Source organism: Papio anubis, chromosome 7 (genome assembly GCF_008728515.1).
Source record: "Papio anubis isolate 15944 chromosome 7, Panubis1.0, whole genome shotgun sequence".
NCBI classification, from domain to species: domain Eukaryota; kingdom Metazoa; phylum Chordata; class Mammalia; order Primates; family Cercopithecidae; genus Papio; species Papio anubis.
This window is the reverse complement of record NC_044982.1, coordinates 42,600,728-42,620,387: the sequence shown is the minus strand read 5'-3', so window position 1 is coordinate 42,620,387 and position 19,660 is coordinate 42,600,728. Positions and strand designations below refer to the sequence as shown.

At 41.5% G+C, this 19,660-nt stretch overlaps 1 protein-coding gene across 13 annotated transcripts in view; it reads left to right on the top strand.

Moving 5' to 3' along the window:
* The window catches only part of SYNE2 (spectrin repeat containing nuclear envelope protein 2), a 374,347-nt gene that overhangs the window by 77,228 nt on the left and 277,459 nt on the right, over positions 1–19,660 (top strand). For all 13 annotated transcript variants that reach the window (XM_021941295.2, XM_021941294.2, XM_021941291.2 and 10 more), the window contains exons 3-6: positions 12,751–12,812; positions 13,825–13,920; positions 14,016–14,093; positions 14,182–14,274. In XM_021941295.2, the coding sequence (XP_021796987.2) occupies positions 12,751–12,812; positions 13,825–13,920; positions 14,016–14,093; positions 14,182–14,274 (329 nt within the window). The remainder of the gene's footprint in view (positions 1–12,750; positions 12,813–13,824; positions 13,921–14,015; positions 14,094–14,181; positions 14,275–19,660) is intronic.

Here is a 19,660-nt window from a genome sequence, read left to right as displayed (position 1 = left end):
TAGGAAAAAAAAAAAAAAAAGATTCAACAGGAGGGCTGGTGGGCCAAGAGGTATAGAGAAGGAAGTAGATACCAGAGTCATGTATGAGGGGGCAAATTTGGCAGGATTTGGTGGTAGGTTGTACTTGAGAATGATAAAGGATGGGGGTGTCCAACCCATGAGATGGGAACATGGGCAAAGACTGGACTGGGGAGAGATAGGGCGGTAGAGTGTGATTTTAGTCTTGGAATGCTGACGTTGATAGGCAAGTACTTTTTTCCCATAGTGATAACATAAATTCTCCAGAGGGGGACATGTGTGAAATAAAGTAATTGTGAGGTTGAGAAATGGTTGCTCACTGTGTTTATCAGTTATTTTAGCCAGGAGTTACCTCCTAAACTCATTTTACTGGTTCAATAAACGAGAGCTTAGCCTTGGTACTATTTGTTTTCCTTTCTTACTGTTTGTCTGCTTATGGTTCGTTGCAAGAAAATCGTGTTGTAAATTATCCCCTGCTTTCTCTATTAGTTAATAGCCTTCCCCTTTTGTAGTAAAGTAACAGGCTTTTTCCTGTTCAAATATTTTAGGCTTGTTTTTTGTTTTGATTGTGCATGCCTGTGTGTTTTTATTCTCTTAATTTGTTTCTTTATTTATTTCTGTTTGTTATCTCCAAGAGAAACAATAGAAGAGGTGGCTTTATATTTTTAGTTCTCTTTCTGTCAGATGACAGCTTGATTAGGATTTTTTGGGTGGGCTGTTGGAACACATGGCTAAAATATGTTGCATTATTGTCTGAATTTAATTATCATCCTTACCGTGTCTGTCCTAGCTAACAGTGAGTTGGCAGTATTGTTGTAGGGAATGGCAACAGGGTCTCATTAGCACATGCCTGTGACATAATAAGAAATATATATTTGGTCTCTGCCCCTGGTTCCTGGCACAGAGCTCCTAAAACCCTTGTAATTTCCTGAACCACAGGGATGTTAGGAGCATCTTTTGTTCTAATATTTGATCTTTGGCTCTGGTTCCTGACACAGAGCTCCAAAAGCCCTTGGAATTTCCTGGGTGATAGGACCATCTTTTATTCTAATGAGGCCACTCTTGATGGGCTCCTAGATAGCTCCAGGATGGAGTATGGTTACCAGAAACATCAAGCCATGATTAGAAATTTGGAACTCCTTCCACCTCCATTTTCCAGAGGGGTGAGAAGAGCTGGAGATTGAATTAATAATTCATTATGTTTCTTGTGATGAAGCCTCCATAAAAATCTCTAAAGTGCAGAGCTAAAAAAATCTATATCTTATGGAAATTCTAGTGGGAAAGCCATACAATATACCAATAACAAATAAGTAATCTAGTATCATTTACACATTGTAAATCTAAAGAAGAAAGTAAATAGGATGATATGATACAGAGTAATTGTTTGGATGGAGGGTATTTTGGATAATGTGTTTGAAAAATTTTCTCTGAGGCCGGGTGTGGTGGCTCACACCTGTAATCCCAGCACTTTGGGAGGCCAAGGTGGGTGGATCACCTGAGATCAGGAGTTCAAGACCATCCTGGCCAACATGGTGAAACCCTGTCTCTACTAAAAATCCAAAAATTAGATGGGCGTGGGGGCGGGAGCCTGTAATCCCAGCTACTCAGGAGGCTGAGGCAGGAGAATTACATGAACACGGGAGGTGGAGGTTGCAGTGAGCTGAGATCGTGCCGTTGCACTCCAGCCTGGGTGACAAGAGTGAAACTGTCTCAAAAAAAAAAAAAAATTTTTTTTTTCTCTCTGGAGATGCGAGTAGAAAATGTATTCCGGAATTCCAGGTTAAGGAAACAGCAATTATAAAGTCAAACATGTCATGAAATGAAGTTTTTAGAGGTAGGCAGGAGCCAGATTACATGAAGCTATGGGCCATGATTATGGTTTGGATTTTAAAATACAGTGAGATGGGGCCAGACACGGTGGCTCATGCCTGTAATCCTAGTGCTTTGAGAGGCTAAGGCGGGAGGATTGCTTGAGGCCAGGAGTTCGAGACCAGCCTGGATGACATAGGTAGACCCTGTCTCTATAAAAAATGAAAAAAGTTAGCCGGTCGTGGTGGCATTTGCCTATGGTCCAGCTACTCGGGAGGCTGAGGTGGAAGGATCACTTGAGCCTAGGAGGTCGAGGCTGCAGTGAGCTGTGGTTGCACCACTACATTCTAGCCTGGGCCATACAGTGAGACCCTGTCTCCAAAAAAAAAAAAAAACAACAACAAAAAACCAATGAGAAGGTTGTACAACTTTGTGAATTATACACTTTAAAAAGTGAATTTTATGGTATGTGAGTTATATTTCAATAAAACAGTTGTTAATTTAAAAATCTCTAAAGTGTAGTTTGGAGGCCTTCTGGCTTTGTGAACATGTTCATGTGCTGGGACCCTTCCAGACCTTGCCCTCTGTACACCTTCATCTGGCTGCTTATCACTATCTTTTATCATTATCTTTTTTTTTTTTTTTTTTAAAAAAAGATGGAGTCCTGCTTTATTGCCCAGGCTGGAGTGCAGTGGTGCAATCACAGCTCACTGCAAACCTTTGCCTCCCAAATTCAAGCAATTCCCCTTCCTCAGCCTCCCAAGTAGCTGGGATTATAGGTGCCCACCACCATGCCTGGCTAACTTTTTGTATTTTTAGTAGAGGCAGAGTTTCACCATGTTGACCAGGCTGGTTTCGAACTCCTGACCTCGGGTGATCCGCCCACCTCGGCCTCCCAAAGTGCTGGAATTACAGGCGTGAGCCACCGCACCATATAATAAACAAGCAAACGTGTTTCCTTGAGTTCTTTGAGAGCCATTATAGCAAATTACTGAACCTGAGGAGGGGATTGGGAAACCCCTGATTTATAGCCAAGTCAGACAGAAATGCGGGTAACCTGGAAATCAACTACCTGTGATTGGCATCTGAAGTAGGGGAGAGTCTTGTGGGACTGAGCCCTTAACATGTGGGGTCTGCACTAACTCCAGGCAGTCACTGTCATCATTGAATAGAGGATACTCACTTGGTGTCTGGAGAGCTGGAGAATTGCTTAGTGTTAGGGAAAAACTCACACATTTGGTATATCATAAGTAAAGTATTAAGAGCTGTAATACAGAAAAAGAGTGCTTTTCTTCCATAATGCCCTTTTGTTCAAGACGTTTTATTAGTTGGATAAACTAATTGTCTAGGGGTTATTAAAATAAAGATTGGCCAGGCGCAGTGGTTCACGCCTGTAATCCCAGCACTTTGGGAGACCGAGGCAGGCAGATCCTGAGGTCAGGAGTTTGAGACCAGCCTGGCCAATGTGGTGAAAACCTGTCTGTACTAAAAGTACAAAAATTAGCCGGGCATGGTGGCGGGTGCCTGTAATCCCAGCTACTCAGGAGGCTGAGGCAGGAGAATCACTTGAACCTGGGAGGCGGAGGTTGCAGCGAGCCAAAAGCATGCCATTGCACTCTAGCCTAGGCTACAGAGTGAGACTCTGTCTCAAAAAAAAAAAAAAAAAAAAAAAAAAGAACGAAAAGGATTAAGAGAAGACATAGGCCTAGTATAACTGTTGCCAATAAGTTCTTTTCCTCCATCAGTCAGTTTTATCCTTAATACTTTTAGTATTTTCTAAGTCTTTCAATCAGCAAATATTTATTGGGGATTTTTTTTTCTACATTACATTACACTGCTGAGGGGAAGCAAAAACACAAAAGCACAAAGGTTTAACTCCAAGTTCTTACGCTGAGTAGGAGGGAAACCTGTAAGTTATGTACCAGAAATTCAAGTTATAGTCTTCAACTCCTGCTGGACTCCACTGATCCTCCCACTTCAGTTACCACAGTAGCTGGGACTTTAGGCATTTACCACCATGCCTGGCTCTAAGATTAGCTTTTAATTTCTATTTTATATCCCTATGTACTGTTTGAAAATTTTTTATAAGCATTACAGATTTCTTTGTAATAATAATAAGCAGAAAAGATTCAACAAAGTATTGTCATAGGCCAGAGCCAGAATAGATTATTTCTATTCATTTTAAGAAAGGGGACTTTGGGACCAGGCACGCCTGTAATCCCAGCACTTGGGAGGCCAAGGCAGGTGGAGCATCTCACCTGAGGTCAGGAGTTCAAGACCAGCCTGACTAACATGGTGAAATCCCGTCTCTACTAAAAATACAAAAATTAGCCAGGTGTGGTGACGAGCACCTGTTATCCCAGCTAGTTGGGAGGCTGAGGCAGGAGAATCACTTAAACCTGGGAGGCGGAGGTTGCAGTGAGCCGAGATTGTGCCATTGCGCTCCAACCTGGGCGACAAGAGCGGAACTCTGTCTCAAAGAAAAAACAAAACAAAAAAGGAAGGGGAGTTTTGGCTGTGTGCAGTGGCTCATGCCTGTAATCCGAACACTTTGGGAGTCCCAAGTGGGTGAATCACTTGAGCCCAGGCATTCGACACCAGTCTGGGCAACATGGCAAAACCCCGTTTCCATTAAAAAAAAAAATACAAAAATCAGTTGTGGTGGCACACACCTGTAGTCCCAGCTGGGGAGGCTGAGATGGGAGGATCACTTGAGCCGTGGAGTTCCAGGCTGCAGTGAACTGTGATTGCTCCACTGCACACTCCAGCCTTGGTGACAGAGTTGAGACCCTATCTCAAAATAAAAAAAGGGGTGTGGAACTTTTAAACGGCATATGTCCGATTATAATAAATGTTGATCAAGTGCCCACATGTGCTGGGTGCTGGCATTTCTGTGAACGCAGAGAGATGGGGAAGAGTGGCCATTCCAGACAGCATGTAGCGTGGTGATGCAGAAAAGGGTGAAACATCGCTGGGGAATTGTAGATATCCTAGTTTGGCCAGAGAAATAGGATATGGGTACAGAAGTCATGGAGCCAAGTTACCAATGACCTGGAATGTTAGGCTAAGAATTGATCAGTTTTTTCAGTAAGGAATTAGGAAATGATCAAATAATTTTAATAAGGAGAGTGAAAGATGAAAGTAGTGAATCTAGGGCCACATGCAGTAAACCTGTTATTAATAATCCAATCATAGGAGGAGAAGAAGAGAAATTCTTTGATAGGAAGAGGTCACAAGGCTTCCTCATAGAGTAGCGAACACTCTTGGAGATGCCACATTTTAATCCTGCATCGCTCTGCGTTTAAGTGAAAATGAAAGCTAGTGATTCTTAGCCTCAGGTAACTGCTTTTGAACTCTTACTGCCAGGGAAGACTCCTGGAGTCAACATTTTAGACCAACTTTTGGGAAATGACCTTGCTGAGACTTAGTAGCCATGGTAGTTTCATAATGAGCTTTAAAATGAAAATCCACACCCTTTAATTAGCTTAATTCAATTGGCTTTCAGTTCAGTTCCCTTCTGGCTAAGGATATGAGTTGCCCACTCACAAAAGCGGACTGAATCAGAAGAAACTCAGGGATTAAATGTATTTTTATGGTAATGACACCTAGAGAAAAATCTTTGCCTTCTGTGCCTCATTTCTCAAATTCATGCAAATATTTTTCAAGGATGATAAGCAAGGATACTCATGTGGGCCTGAATAAAATTCACTGACCACATTTTCCTGCATCATGTATATATATTTGCCTGGAAAATCAAGGTAATTTCTCATTCTCTATTCCCCGAGCATTTTCACAGAAATTCATCATTGTAGTAGATTGTATTACTCTCTTTATTTCTTTGCTTTTTCTATCCCTAACATCTGCTGATTGAAAGGTCCTATTCTCTACATGCCATTCTAAGAAGAGTTTTATTAAGTCGCTATAAGCACGTGGCTCTCAATTATTTTTTCCCTGATGGGTCAGCCTTTGAAAAGAACAAAAGTTTCCTTATCCTGCCATAGGGTGAGCTATTTGGCGCTGGTTCCCATTGAATACTGCCATTCAGGGATAAAGCAGTATGAAAATGTGAGAAAAGTGTGTCAGGGGATAAATGGAATGGCGCATACGAAACCATTTAATTAAGCTGCTACAAAGGTGTTTAATTGCACCTGGGACGTCTTTGTTTGCCGTTAAGCAAAGGGTCTTTATTACATTTAGAGGGTTCTGATTTCCAGGATGAAGAGGCATTCTCTAAGTTCGGACAATGAGTTAAAAACCATGCAGATTCCTTTCCAAATCTTTTTTTCTGAAGATTTCATTTGTGCACTGTCTCATTTGCTAACTGGAGAATACCTGTGGGGATTTGTTCTGGCTGCTCCTCTTCGTGTTTTTTCCCTTTTTTATTAGAGTTTGATCAGATTAGGACGGAGGTAACTTCAACTTTTCCTTAGAAAAGTTTTGATTATTTTAAATTCAAGTTTATATCTCTGAGGAGCGTCAAGGGCATGTTCCTCAGTTTGCTGTCCGATTAGGTGCTCCATTTGAACAATCCAGTTAGAGCCCTGATTTTGCTGCCACTTTTCTCAGCTAGGAAAGTTCATAGTCCCAGGTTGCTTAGTATAAGACCCCTTTTGTCTAGTATCACGTGCAAATGAAATGACCCCTCATCTTGTTTGGAAATAGCTCAAAATGGCTGAGGTTTCCGGGTGGGCATGGATTGGTAAGACTCTGTAGGCACACAATGGTCTTTTTGCACTCAGTTTCACGCTGCATTTCACCTCTTCTGAGGTTGTTGAGTTGTGCTCCTCCTTCCCGCCGTAACTCCCCTCAAGTCAGTGCATACTCTCTCTCTTGGACCTGATGATATTGCTGATTAGTTTCTTTTTTACCCCTTATCATCTAGATGGGGAAAAATCTCTCTTGGTCCCTTAAAAATAAGGAAGAGAGTAATCTTTGTTTTTGTTGTTTGTTTTCATTTGGAATGTCTGCTCTATTGCTAGGAATGGATAGGGCCCTCTCTGCTTTTACATGTGACCCTGATTAGTGTACAGCGTGTGAATATAACTTGATCCTGGAATCACAAAAACGTATTCTCTAGTTTTTTTCTATTAAGATACAAAATTAGCCTTTGATGTTTTTTTCTTGGTAGGTGGCAATACATGTTTAAAAGATATTCTCTTATCTTCTGATACTAGGGGACAAAACAATGAAAACATTTCTCAGAGATTCTAGGAGATTTGGTATAGTTTTGAATTATAGGACAAAATTGTGGTGCTCTGGAATTATTTCGTTGAGAGAAATTTATATAAAACAGGAATGACTCTCAAAAGCCTGAATTATCCAGTTGGCTTATCAGAACTCAATTTAGTTCAGTTAGCAATTATTGAACACCCTATAAAGTGTAGATCAGTAGGCTATAACTAATTTAAACTGGTAATACATAAAAAATGGGATGGACTAAAAAGGAAAAAAATTCCTGTGAGGTTTGGTGCATCTTTAATCTCTAATCAGTCGCAATATTTACTAGGCAGTTGTAAACACCACAAAATTCCATTTATACTGCTAGGCCTTCTTCTAATTCTTCAACCAGAACTCTTGCCTACTTCAAAATTTTTCTAGAACTTAAATTAGATGTCATACTTTTACACATATTGCAGGCCAAATACCAATAATTTCAATTCACTATGACTACGTAGATTAATAAGGGAGACTAAAGTCCAAGGAAAACAATGTAGTAGAAGGTAGAACAGACAACTTTAAGAGAAAGGACTGTGAACTCATAAAGGTAGATTTGCTTCAATATAGTAAAATATAACAACCACAATAATAATTAAAAACATTATTATTAGGTTAGGTGTGGTGCCTCACCCTTGTAATTCCAGCACTTCGGAAGGCCAACATGGGAAGATCACTTAAGTCCAGGAGTTCAAGACCAGCCTGGGCAACATAGTCAGACGTCATCTCTACTAAATCTAAAAAAGAAGACAAAACATTTATTATTATTATTATTATTATTATTATTATTGAGATGGAGTCTCGCTCTGTTGCCCAGGCACAATCTCGGCTCACTGAAATCTCTCCCTCCCAGGTTCAAGCAATTCTCCTGCCTTAGCCTCCTGAGTAGCTGGGATTGCAGGTGCCTGCCACCATGCCCAACTAATTTTTGTATTTTTAGTAGAGATGGGGTTTCATCATGTTGGCCACACTGGTCTCGAAATCCTGACTTCGTGATCCGCCCGCCTCAGCCTCCCAAAGTCCTGGGATTACAGGCGTGAGCCCAAAACATTATTATTATTTCAGAAAATATTTATTTAGGGCCTATTCTGGGTCAAGCTTTTCTAGGCACTTGGGACATATCACAGACGAAGCATCTTTGCCTGTGTTGTGGTGCTTAAATTCTATTGAGAGGTGAGTGAGACATTAACAATAAACTTACTGCATGAGTAATTTACCTGAAATGTTAAAAGAGATAAGTACTCTGGGAAAAAAGAATAGAGCAGGACAAGAGGGATCTGGAGTTGGGGGTGTTATAGTTTTAGGTCGGACAGTCAGGGTAGACCTCTTAGATGAGGTGTTGTGTGTGCCAGGATTTGAAGGAGGTGAGGGAATTCGCCTGTGGATAACTGTAGAAAGAACATTCCCAGAAGAAAGAACAGCTGGTGCCAAAGCCTAAGGTGGGAATGGGTCTGGGGAGTTTGAGGAAAACAGGAGGCCAGAGTGGTTGGAGCAGGAGGAGCAAGTGGGAAGCAGGGAAGGGCAGATAGTGCTGGGGCTTGTCGCCATTAGGAGTGAAGAGAGGAGCCCTTGCAGGGTTTTGAGCAAAGGAGTTTCCTGATCTGAGTGAACATTTTAGCAACATCACTCTGCCTGCTTTGCTGAGCATAATATTTTGGGGCAAAGCTGGAAGGAAGATCTGTTAGGAATCTGTTGCGGTTACCCAGGTGGAGGTGATGGTGACTTGGGCCACGGTGGTGGTGATAGAGGTGGTGGGAAGTGGTCATATCCTGAATATATTGTGAGGGTGGACCTAAGAGGATATCCGGAGGCATTAGATATGAAACATGAAAGAAAGGGTGGAGCAACCTTGATGAAGGAGGAAAATCAGGAGTCTGGGTCCTGGAAGCAGGAGAGGAGAGTGATCATCTGTATCAGATGCTGCTGATGGGTCCAGCAGGATGAAGGTTGAGAATAGACCATTGGTTTTAGCGAGAGTGGGTCATCAAGGACCTTGATTCAAGTGACCATGATGAGAAAGCTGTTTCAGTTGAATGGCAGGGACTTGATTGGTATGGGTTCAGTTAAGAGTGAGGGAGGAGAAGACCTGGAGACAGTAAACACAAACTATTTGAGGAATTTTGCCACAAAGGAGCAGACAAATGAAACGATGGGTGGTGGGGATCTGGCGTCAAGAGAGGTTTGTTTTTGGATGGGAGAATTAACAGTATGGCTGTATACTCATGGGAATTGTCTAAGAGAGTAGGGGAAGAGGATACAGAAGAGGCAGGAACAGCATGTTCTCACATTGGAACACAGGGATGGGATATAGTGGACAAGTGAAAGGACTGGCTTTAGATCTGAGCAAGGCTAGTTCATCTGTGCTGACAGGTTGGAGGCAGAGCACTTTTGCAGGTTATTAGATGAGGGGGTGGGAAGCAAGGTCTCAGCTGAGTTTAATGATGTGGGGGAGGTACTGGACGTTTGTGGAAGAAGAAAAGGGGTGAAATTGCCATCTGGGGAGGGGGAGAGGGCCATACAGTGTGATTACTGGGCAGCATTTAGGGTCCACTGGGGGTGCTGGTGAGATCAGTGAGCACTGTTCAGTGGGTTTCTCCAGCCACATTCAGCAACCTGTTTGTAGGATGAAGTGCACAGAGTAGTCATGAAGTGTCAAAGCGAATAGAACAAAATAGGTGAAATGCAAGGAGTGTTGGTAATAATTGATCATGGAACTTAAAATGGATAAGAATGAAACGTAGGGCATCCTGGGGTTGAGGGACACTGAAAAACTGGCAGAGTCAATGGCTTGGAGTTGTCGATGAACTGAAAGGATTGTTGGAGTTGGGGCACTAGAGCGAGTGAACTGATTGGAGATGCATGAACTTGAGATCATGGAGGAGTTGTTATTAGTAATGACAAAGTCTGGGATATAACCATGACAGCAAAGTGGTTGACGCAGGGCAGAAGACAAGTGTGTTGGAGAGGAGGAATTCGAGAAGCTGTGGGGCCAGGACATTGGAAAGTTCATTGCTGTGTATACTGAAATTGCCAAGAATAAGGCCAGGTATGATGGCTTATGCCTGTAATCCCAGCACTTTGGGAGGTGAGTTGGGAGGATTGCTTGAGCCTAGGAGTTTGAGACCAGCCTGGGTAACATGGTGACACCCATCTCTACAAAAAATTTAAAAAATTAGCTGGACATGGCAGTACACGCGTGTAGTCCCAGCTACTTGGGACCCTGGGAGGGCAAGGCTGCAGTGAGCCTGATCACACCCCTGCACTCCATCTTGATCAGCAGAGTGAGACCCTATCTAAAAATAAGTAAATAAGAAAGTACTACGAGTTAGACAGGAGTCCTATTGGACAGAGTGACAGTGGAGAAGGAGCAGAGAGGGTGGGAAATGATAGCGGTACGTAACAATTGTGATAGCAAGGATAGTCTGATGACATGAGACTCAAAGCTAGGGGATTTCAGGGACAAAGAGGGTAGAGGATGAACTGGAGGTGGCCATGAGGAGTGAGGAAACAGTGGTACGAGGGCTGCAAGAGAAAGCAAAGCCGCCACTTGAGAGGGCTGCAGGGGAAGCGGTATTCTCAAAGGAGGGCCAGGCTTCCATGAGAGCAGGGAGGCAAAGCCTCAACATCAGAGAGGGTATTGGGCACGGAGGGGATTTTGCTGATGGCCCACCACAGATTTCATCATCATTGGAAGCATTTTAGAACTTAAGGAGAGGTGGGAGATGAGAAAAGTTGGGGGGATATGCAGTCTTTTGGGAATTAGAGAGAAAGAAATGAGAGGGACCTGAGAGTCTAGAGTGCATGTGCGTGTGTGTGCATGTGTGCGTGTATATACATGTGTACTTATGTGTGTGTTTGCATGCATGCATGTGCGTGTGTGCATGTGTGCATGTATGTACATGTGTGCTTATGTGTGTGTTTGCATGCATGCATGTGAGTGTGTGCATGTGTGCATGTATATACATGTGTGCTTATGTGTGTTTGCATGCATGCATGTGAGTGTGTGTGCATGTGTGCATGTATATACATGTGTGCTTATGTGTGTGTTTGCATGCATGCTTGTGAGTGTGTGCATGTGTGCATGCACTGGCTGATATAAGCAAGGATAAAGGGTATAGTGAGATGAGGCCCGGTGAACTTGAGGTTGATGGTGGCAAGGCTGTAAGCATTGGGCACAGGATGCAGTGGGTGTCTGGGCCTATGCTTATCCCTGCCCATCCAGGTGAGGAGGCCTGGGGAGATGGAAGCTCAGTTCATGAGTGCAGGGCTAACCCTTAACCTCGGTGTCAAGAATGTCTGCTGAAAATCGGGGGTAGAGGGCTAGAGGAGGCATGGTGTCAGTGTGGGGCCCACTTCTGCTCAGAGGGGCAAGAAGGGCTGTACTCTGAGGGTTCAGGTCTTCCCCTTGACTCCTACCTGGGTTTTTTTTTTTCTTTTTTCTTTTTTCTTTTTTTTTTGAGACGAAGTCACGCATCGTCACCCAGGCTGCAGTGCAGTGGCACGATCTCAGCTCACTGCAACCTCTGCCTCCTGGGTTCAAATGATTCTCCTGTCTCAGCCTCCTGAGTAGCTGGGCCTACTCAGGCATGTGCCACCACGCCCGGCTAATTTTTGCATTTTTATTAGAGATGGGGTTTCCCCATGTTGCTCAGACTGGTCTCGAACTCTTGACCTCAGGTGATCCACCGGCCTTGGCCTCCCAAAGTGTTGAGATTACAGGCGTGAATCACCATGTCCAACCCCTACGTGTTTAGTAAGAGTAATAGCCAGCACTTCTTATGTGCCAGAGTCTATGCTAATCACTTTAAGTGAATCATTAGATTCTCATAACAATCTCTAGAGACAAATGCCTATTACTTTTTTATTAAACAAGGACACGGCTCAAGGTCACACAGCTACTCCATAACAGAAACAGGATTTGAACTCAGTTCTCTCTGACTAATTACAGCTCATTTACAGTTAATTCAGTGGCAATATATTCTCCGTGATAAATGTTAAGACTAAACCGTAACGATTTTATGTGCCATTTAAAACATCGTCTTATATTCTGGGGTCATCTTTACTGCATGGTTTTGGCTTAAACTTAAAGTCTTCGTGGGTTAGGAACTCCTGTTGCTGTTCACAGTTCTTTGTACAGTAGTGTCAAAGTGGTATAGGGTCTCAGTTGTTTTTTCTTTTTCTTTTTTTAAATGAGACAGAGTCTTACTCTGTTGACCAGGCTGCAGTGCAGGGGCATGATCACAACTTATGCAGCCTTGACTTCCCGGGCTCAAACCATCTTCCCCCCTCACAGGTTCATGCCACCACGCCTAGCTAATTTTTGTATTTTTTTTAAAGATGAGATTTCTCTATGTTGCCCAGGCTGGTCTTGAACTCCTGAGCTCAAACAATCTGCTTACCTCGGCCTCCCAAGTGCTGGGATTACAGGTGTGAACCACAGCACCGTGGTCCTAATTCTTTAGTCAGTAAAAAATATTAAAAACCATTGTCTCGTCAACAAACCCATGGTTTTTAAAAAAATATCCTATCAACATGCTTTTTAAAACACTACTTGGACAAACACCTACAATTTAGACTAAATCCTGGAAAGTTTGTCAGCTTGTGAAACACAGGCACACACCCGGTATGACAGACCTCTGAAGCTCTGATATGTGCAGGAGGTTTCTGAGGCTTCTGGTTTTGTAACTGCTGTTGTTCCTTCTTTGGTAGCTGAACAGGAAGACACCCAGAAGAAGGCCTTCACGTGCTGGATAAACTCACAGTTGGCCAGGGTAAGCAAACAAAGACCAAATTAGGTTATAAATCTATTTGTTACTCCCCCATACTCCTTCTATTTTGACCCCAAGGAGGCCATTAAAAAATGGTACTGGTGATGACAGGGAAAAGTTGTGGAATGTCTTTTCTTAAAAGAAGATGTTTTAAAAGTTATCTTGATCTTGTTTTATTTGTTACTCTTTCTCGCACAGACGAAAAAGTACTTTTGCTGAGGATATGGGGCAGTGCTATAAAATATTTAATCACATCTCTTCAAGCGAAATAATAGTAATACTGATTTGCATATAATGAATGTTATATATTAGAAACTGTCCTGAAGTCTTTAAAAGTAATGATTGTGACAACACCTGACAAATGATTTCATGACATCCCTATGAGATAGATAGTAATACACCTGTTTAAAGGTCAAGGAAACTTCAGTACAGAGAAGGGATGTGACTTGCATGTGGTCACACAGCTTAGAAGTGATAGTGCTGGGATATGAACCCAGACAGTCTGGACTCGGCGGCCTTGATCGTAATCACGGTGCCATCCTACCACACTGATGCTGAGTATCTAGAGTAACCTAGATGCGTGATGAATGAGACTCTTCTCACAGACCACGCACACTGTTTTCTCTCTGTCCGTTTCAACACGATGCTTATAATTCTAAGAAAGGGTAAATACATAAGCAGGTTACTCCAGAAATGTAATCTGCTCTCCAGATGGGTCACTAGTGACTGATTCTAAACGTCTTTAATGCCGCTTGTGTGCGCAGGTTTTAAGCTCTCAGTGAAAGCTGCATGCAGAAAGGGTGTTGTGTTACTGGAAATTTGCCATAAGATAATTTAAATTTGCTACTTTTCTTATGTTTTGATACGAATCTTTGCATGTTCTTTCTCATTCTCTTAATTAAGAAGAAAGTCATTACTGAATTTTAGTTTTTCACAAAGCACATTTATGAGATCCTTAAAGGTATGGTTTTTGGACCACAGTTTGAATGATTATTTTTCTTGTGACCTTTTGCAGCACACTTCTCCCTCGGTTATATCCGACCTATTTACAGACATTAAAAAGGGGCATGTCCTCCTGGATCTGCTAGAAGTACTTTCTGGGCAACAGTTGGTAAGATTTTTAAATGACACTGAGAGACTTCTTGTTGATTTAAAAAATATATATTTCATTTTTTTGTGAGTAATATATTTGCTTGAATTTCACAGCCTCGGGATAAAGGATCTAATACATTCCAGTGTAGAATCAATATAGAACATGCCTTGACATTCCTAAGAAACCGATCAGTAAGTATAAATTTTACTTAAAAATTCACAGGAGAGATTAATGCTCTGGAATATTTCCTCCTTTTAACCTGCATTTCTTGTTTTCCAGATTAAGCTAATAAATATTCATGTTACTGATATCATTGATGGAAACCCATCCATTATCCTTGGCCTAATTTGGACAATTATCCTGCACTTTCATGTAAGTAGTTTAATGATATAAAAATTATTTCTACCCTAGAAATATTTCTACCCACAGTATAAAATAAATGTAATGCAATAAGTGTGAGTTGACTAAATTCAGTCCTGAGCGTCTCCTATAAATAGGACCTCTGGAAATCTTGAACAGGTGGAAAATAATAGCAGACCTTTTGCCATTTCTGTTATTGTTTTTTTTTTTTTCTGGAGACGGAGTCTCGCTCTGTCAACCAGGCTGGAGTGCAGTGGCACAGTCTCAGCTCACTGTAACCTCTCCTTCCTGAATTCAAGTGATTCTCCTGTTTGAGCCTCCTGAGTAGCTGGGACTTCAGGCGCACGCCACCGTGTCCAGCTAATTTTCGTATTTTTTTTTCTTTTTTTTTTTGAGGTAGAGTTTTGTTCTTGTTGCCCAGGCTGGAGTGCAGTGGTGCGATGTTGGCTCACTGCAACCTCCACCTCCCGGGTTCAAGTGATTATTTTGCCTCAGCCTCCTGAGTAGCTGGGATTGCAAACATGCACCACCACGCCCAGCTAATTTTGTATTTTTAGTAGAGACGAGGTTTCTCCATGTCGGTCTGGCTGGTCTTGAACTCCTGACCTCAGGTGATCCGCTCACCTCTGCCTCCCAAAGTGCTGAGATTACAGGCGTGAGCCGCTGTGCCCAGTCTAATTTTTGTATATTTTGTAGGGACGGGGTTTCACCATGTTGGCCAGGTATGGTCTCAAATTCCTGACCTCCGGTGATCTGCCTGCCTTGGCCTCCCAAAGTGCTGGGATTATAGGCATGAGCCACCATGCCTGCCCTGTTGCTGTTTTTCAATTGAAAGTTGAATGCTGAATTATCATGATATCCTGCATTATTCATAATATCAGCACCAGTCTGAACAGAACCTGCCATGGTAAATGTTTGCTTCTTATTGTTTGTTTACTATGGCAGAGGAGAGAGTAGAAAGCTTCTGGAGTAAATGCTTGAAATCTAGCCACTAAAGTTTGTAAAGCCTCCCCATTTTGGGGGACCCCTGTCCTATCTGACTATGAATAATCCCATAATATCCAGTTCTATCCCAAGACTGAGTTGTAGATTCATTTCGTTTCACAGATATTTTTGAACACTTACTATATGCTAGCTCTATGCGAGGACATCAAGATTTTATGATGGTTATAGTTCTGACTTTATAAAACATATGATTGATAAATATGTTTTCTCAGGCCTGGAATTCTGACATAGTGCAGGGTGTCTGCACTGCCTAAAAAGTTGCATTTTCTGCATTTCCATAATTATTTTAAAAATAACTTGGGAACAATACTTATTTTAGAAAAACTAGAAAATAGTATAACTAACATATAAAATTTAAAACATGCAGAGACAGACTATATATTATTTCTGGATACATGCATTTGTAATTACAGTGGAATAATATGCATGAGGATGATGAAAACTAAATTTAAGATTGTGCGTTTTTTTTCTGGGAAAGGATAAAATGGGATTGGAGAGAGAAAGAGGCTTAAATTGTATCTGTGTTTTATTTCTTTTTTTTTTTAATGATTTATTTTATTTTTATTTTTTTGAGATGGAGTCTCACTCTGTCACCCAGGCTGGAGTGCAGTGGCATGATCTCAGCTCACTGCAACCTCCGCTTCCCGGGTTCAAGAGATTCTCCTGCCTCAGCCTCCTGAGTAGCTGGGATTACAGGTGTGCGCCACCACGCCCAGCTAATTTTTGTATTTTTAGTAGAGACAGGGTTTCTCCATGTTGTTCAAGCTGGTCTTGAACTCCTGACCTTGTGATCCACCTGCCTCGGGCTCCCAAAGTGCTGGGATTATAGGCGTGAGCCACCACGCCCGGCCTGTGTTTTATTTCTTTAAGAAAATCTAAACCAAATATAGAATAAATATTCATGTCAGATTCATAATCTGACTAAAATCAGATGTATAATCTACCACTCACTATAGCTGCTATAAATAATTTAGTGTATAGTCTTTATGATATATACAGCAAGAATTAATGTATCTTCATATGTATGTATTTTAACAAAATGGGGTCATGTTATCCATACTGTTTTCAGCATGCTCTGTTGAATGGCTTTCTGAATATATATATATGTGTGTGTGTGTGTGTGTGTGTGTGTGTGTGTGTGTGTGTGTGTGTGTGTGTGTGTGTGTGTGTGTGTGTGTATGTATATGGAGGCATGATGTTTGTTGTAAAGTACTGTATTTCACTAATGGATAGTCAGAAAGCTCATGATCATTTGTAATTATAGGTAATTTCAGATAAGAATGCCCTTAAGGGCCGGGCATGGTGGCTCAAGCCTGTAATCCCAGCACTTTGGGAGGCCGAGACGGGTGGATCACGAGGTCAGGAGATCGAGACCATCCTGACTAACACAGTGAAACCCCGTCTCTACTAAAAATACAAAAACCTTAGCCCGGGTGGGGTGGTGAGCCTGTAGTCCCAGCTACTCAGGGAGGCTGAGGCAGGAGAATGGCATAAGCCGGGAGGGCTTGCAGTGAAGAAGGATCTGGCGCACACTAATATGAGTGACAGAGCAAGACTCTGTCTCAAAAAAAAAAAAAAAGAATGCCCTTAAGATAAAACCTTTGCTATACAATTGTAATTATTTCCATGGGCCCAGGAAGTCTTAGAATTTGGCATTGTGCCGCCATAGGGTTTACCAAACCCTAAAAAGCTTTTTTTTGAGGCAGAGTCTCACTCTGTTGCCCAGACTGGAGTGCAGTGGCGGGATCTTGACTCACTGCAACCTCCACCTCCTGGGTGCAATTGATTCTTCTGCCTTAGCCTCCCAAGTAGCTGGGACTACAGGCATGCGCCACCACAACTGGCTAATTTTTGTATTTTTAGGAGATGGGGTTTCACCATATTGGCCAGGCTGGTCTCGAGCTCCTGACCTCATGATCTGCCCGCCTTGGCCTCTCAAAGTGCTGGGATTACAGGTGTGAGCCACTGTGCTGAGCTTAAAGCTTTTATTTTATTTATTTATTTATTTATTTATTGAGACTGCTCTATTGCTGAGGCTGGAGTGCAGTGGCGCGATTTTGGCTCACTGCAATCTCCACCTCCTGGGTTCAAGTGATTCTCATGCCTCAGCCCCCTGAGTAGCTGGGATTACAGGTGCCAACCACCATGCCTGGCTAATTTTTGTAGTTTTAGTAGAGACAGGATTTCACCATGTTGGCCAGGCTGGTCTTGAACTCCTGACCTGAAATGATCCACCCGCCTCAGCCTCCCAAAATACTGGGATTATAGGCGTGAGCCACCACACTTGGCCTTTTTTTTTTTTAATTAAAAAATTTTAGGTAAACTTTTGTTGATGTATATGTAACACACACAGATAAAAATGAACAGGACTTAAGTATAGAGTTTGATGAATATTTATAAATGAAACACACCCATATAATCACCCTGCCAGATAAAAATGTAGAACTTTGCCAGCATCCCTAAGTGCCCCAGGACCTTCTCCCAATCACTGCCCTCCTTTCCTAAAGGTAAGCACCATTTTGAGCCCTATGGATAAGTGTAGAGTCTTTAACACCATACAAATGGAATTATAAATGTTTTCTCTTATGTACACTATGTACTCTTTTGTGTTTGACTTATTTCATTTTATATCATGTCTGTAAGATTTACCTTATCGTAGCAAGTATCAGTAAGTCTTTCTTGTTCATTGTTGTGCATGAATATACAATTATATGAATATACCATAACATATTTACCATTGTATTGTTGGTGCACATTTCTTTTGCTGCCAGTTTTTTTGTTTTTGGTTTTGTTCTGTTTTGTTTTTTGAGATGGAGTCTCACTCTGTCACCCTGGCTGTAGTGCAGTGGGGCACGATCTTGGCTCACTGCAACCTCTGCCTCCTGGGTTCAAGCGATTCTCTGGCCTCAGCCGCCTGAGTAGCTGGAATTATAGGTGTGTGCCACTATGCCCAGCTAATTCTGTATTTTTACTAGAGATGGGGTTTCACAGTGTTGGCCAGGCTGGTCTCGAACTCCTGACCTCAGGTGATTAGCCCACCTCGGCCTCCCACAGTGCTGGGATTACAGGCATGAGCCACCACACGTGACCTGTTGCCGGTTTTTAGCTACTATGAATAAAGCTGTTCGGAACATTCTTGTATATACCTTGTATAAATCCTCATTTCCATCTTGTATTTACCTAGGAACGGAGCTGATGGTGTCAGAGCATATGATCTTTAGCTTTAGTATATACTGCCAAACAGTTAATCAAAGTAGTTCTTCCAATTTATACTCACCAGAATTTCTTGCTCCAATCTCTGCCGCTAATACTTGGCATTTAAAATTTATTATTTAAGCCTTGATGTTATGTGTAATGATTTATAGATGTTTTAAAATACATTCTAGGCTGGGTGCAGTGGCTCATGGGTGTAATGCCAGCACTTTGATAAGCTGAGGCAGGAGCATTGCTTGAGCCCAGAAGCCTCCTACTCTCTCCTCTGCCATAGTAAACAAACAATACCAGCCTGGGCAACATAAGGAGACCCCATCTCTACAAAAATAAAAATAAAAATAATTAGCTGGGAATGGTGGTACCTGCCTGTGGTCCCAGCTTCTCTGGAGACTGAGGTGGGAGAAGCACTTGAGTCTAGGAAGTTGAGACTGCAGTGAGCCATGATTGTGCTACTGCACTCTAGCCGGGGCAACAGAGCAAGACCCTGTCTCCAAAAAACATACACATATATACTGGAGATATAGATATAGATGAATACACATATACACATATACTGGAGATCATATATATGTATGGAGATCACATATACATATATAATATATGTTTATATATTATATGTTTATAATATATTATATAATATATAAATGTATTATAAAATATATATAAATGTATATATTATATAATACATAATATATATTTTATATAATATATTTATATATTACATATAAGCATATATTATATGTATATGTGATCTCCAGTATATACATTATATATATTCTACAAAGAACTTTTGTCCAGTATATATATTATATATATACTGTGATATATAACTTTTGTCCAGTATATATTATATACTGTAATATATAATATTGTAATAATATTATATAATATATTATATATACTATAACATAACATATTACAGTATAATATAATATATACTGGACAAAAGTCTTCTGTAGAATGTATGTAAATTGCAAATAATTCTGACTGTGGCTTGCTTTTTCAATCTTTTAATGAAGAAGCATTCATAATTTCAATATAGTTTGAATTTATCAACTTCTTTTGTGGCTTATACTTTTATATTCCTTTTTTTTTTTTTTTTTTTGAGACGGAGTCCTGCTCTGTTGCCCAGGCTAGAGTGCAGTGGCACAATCTTGGCTCACTGCAACGTCTACCTCCT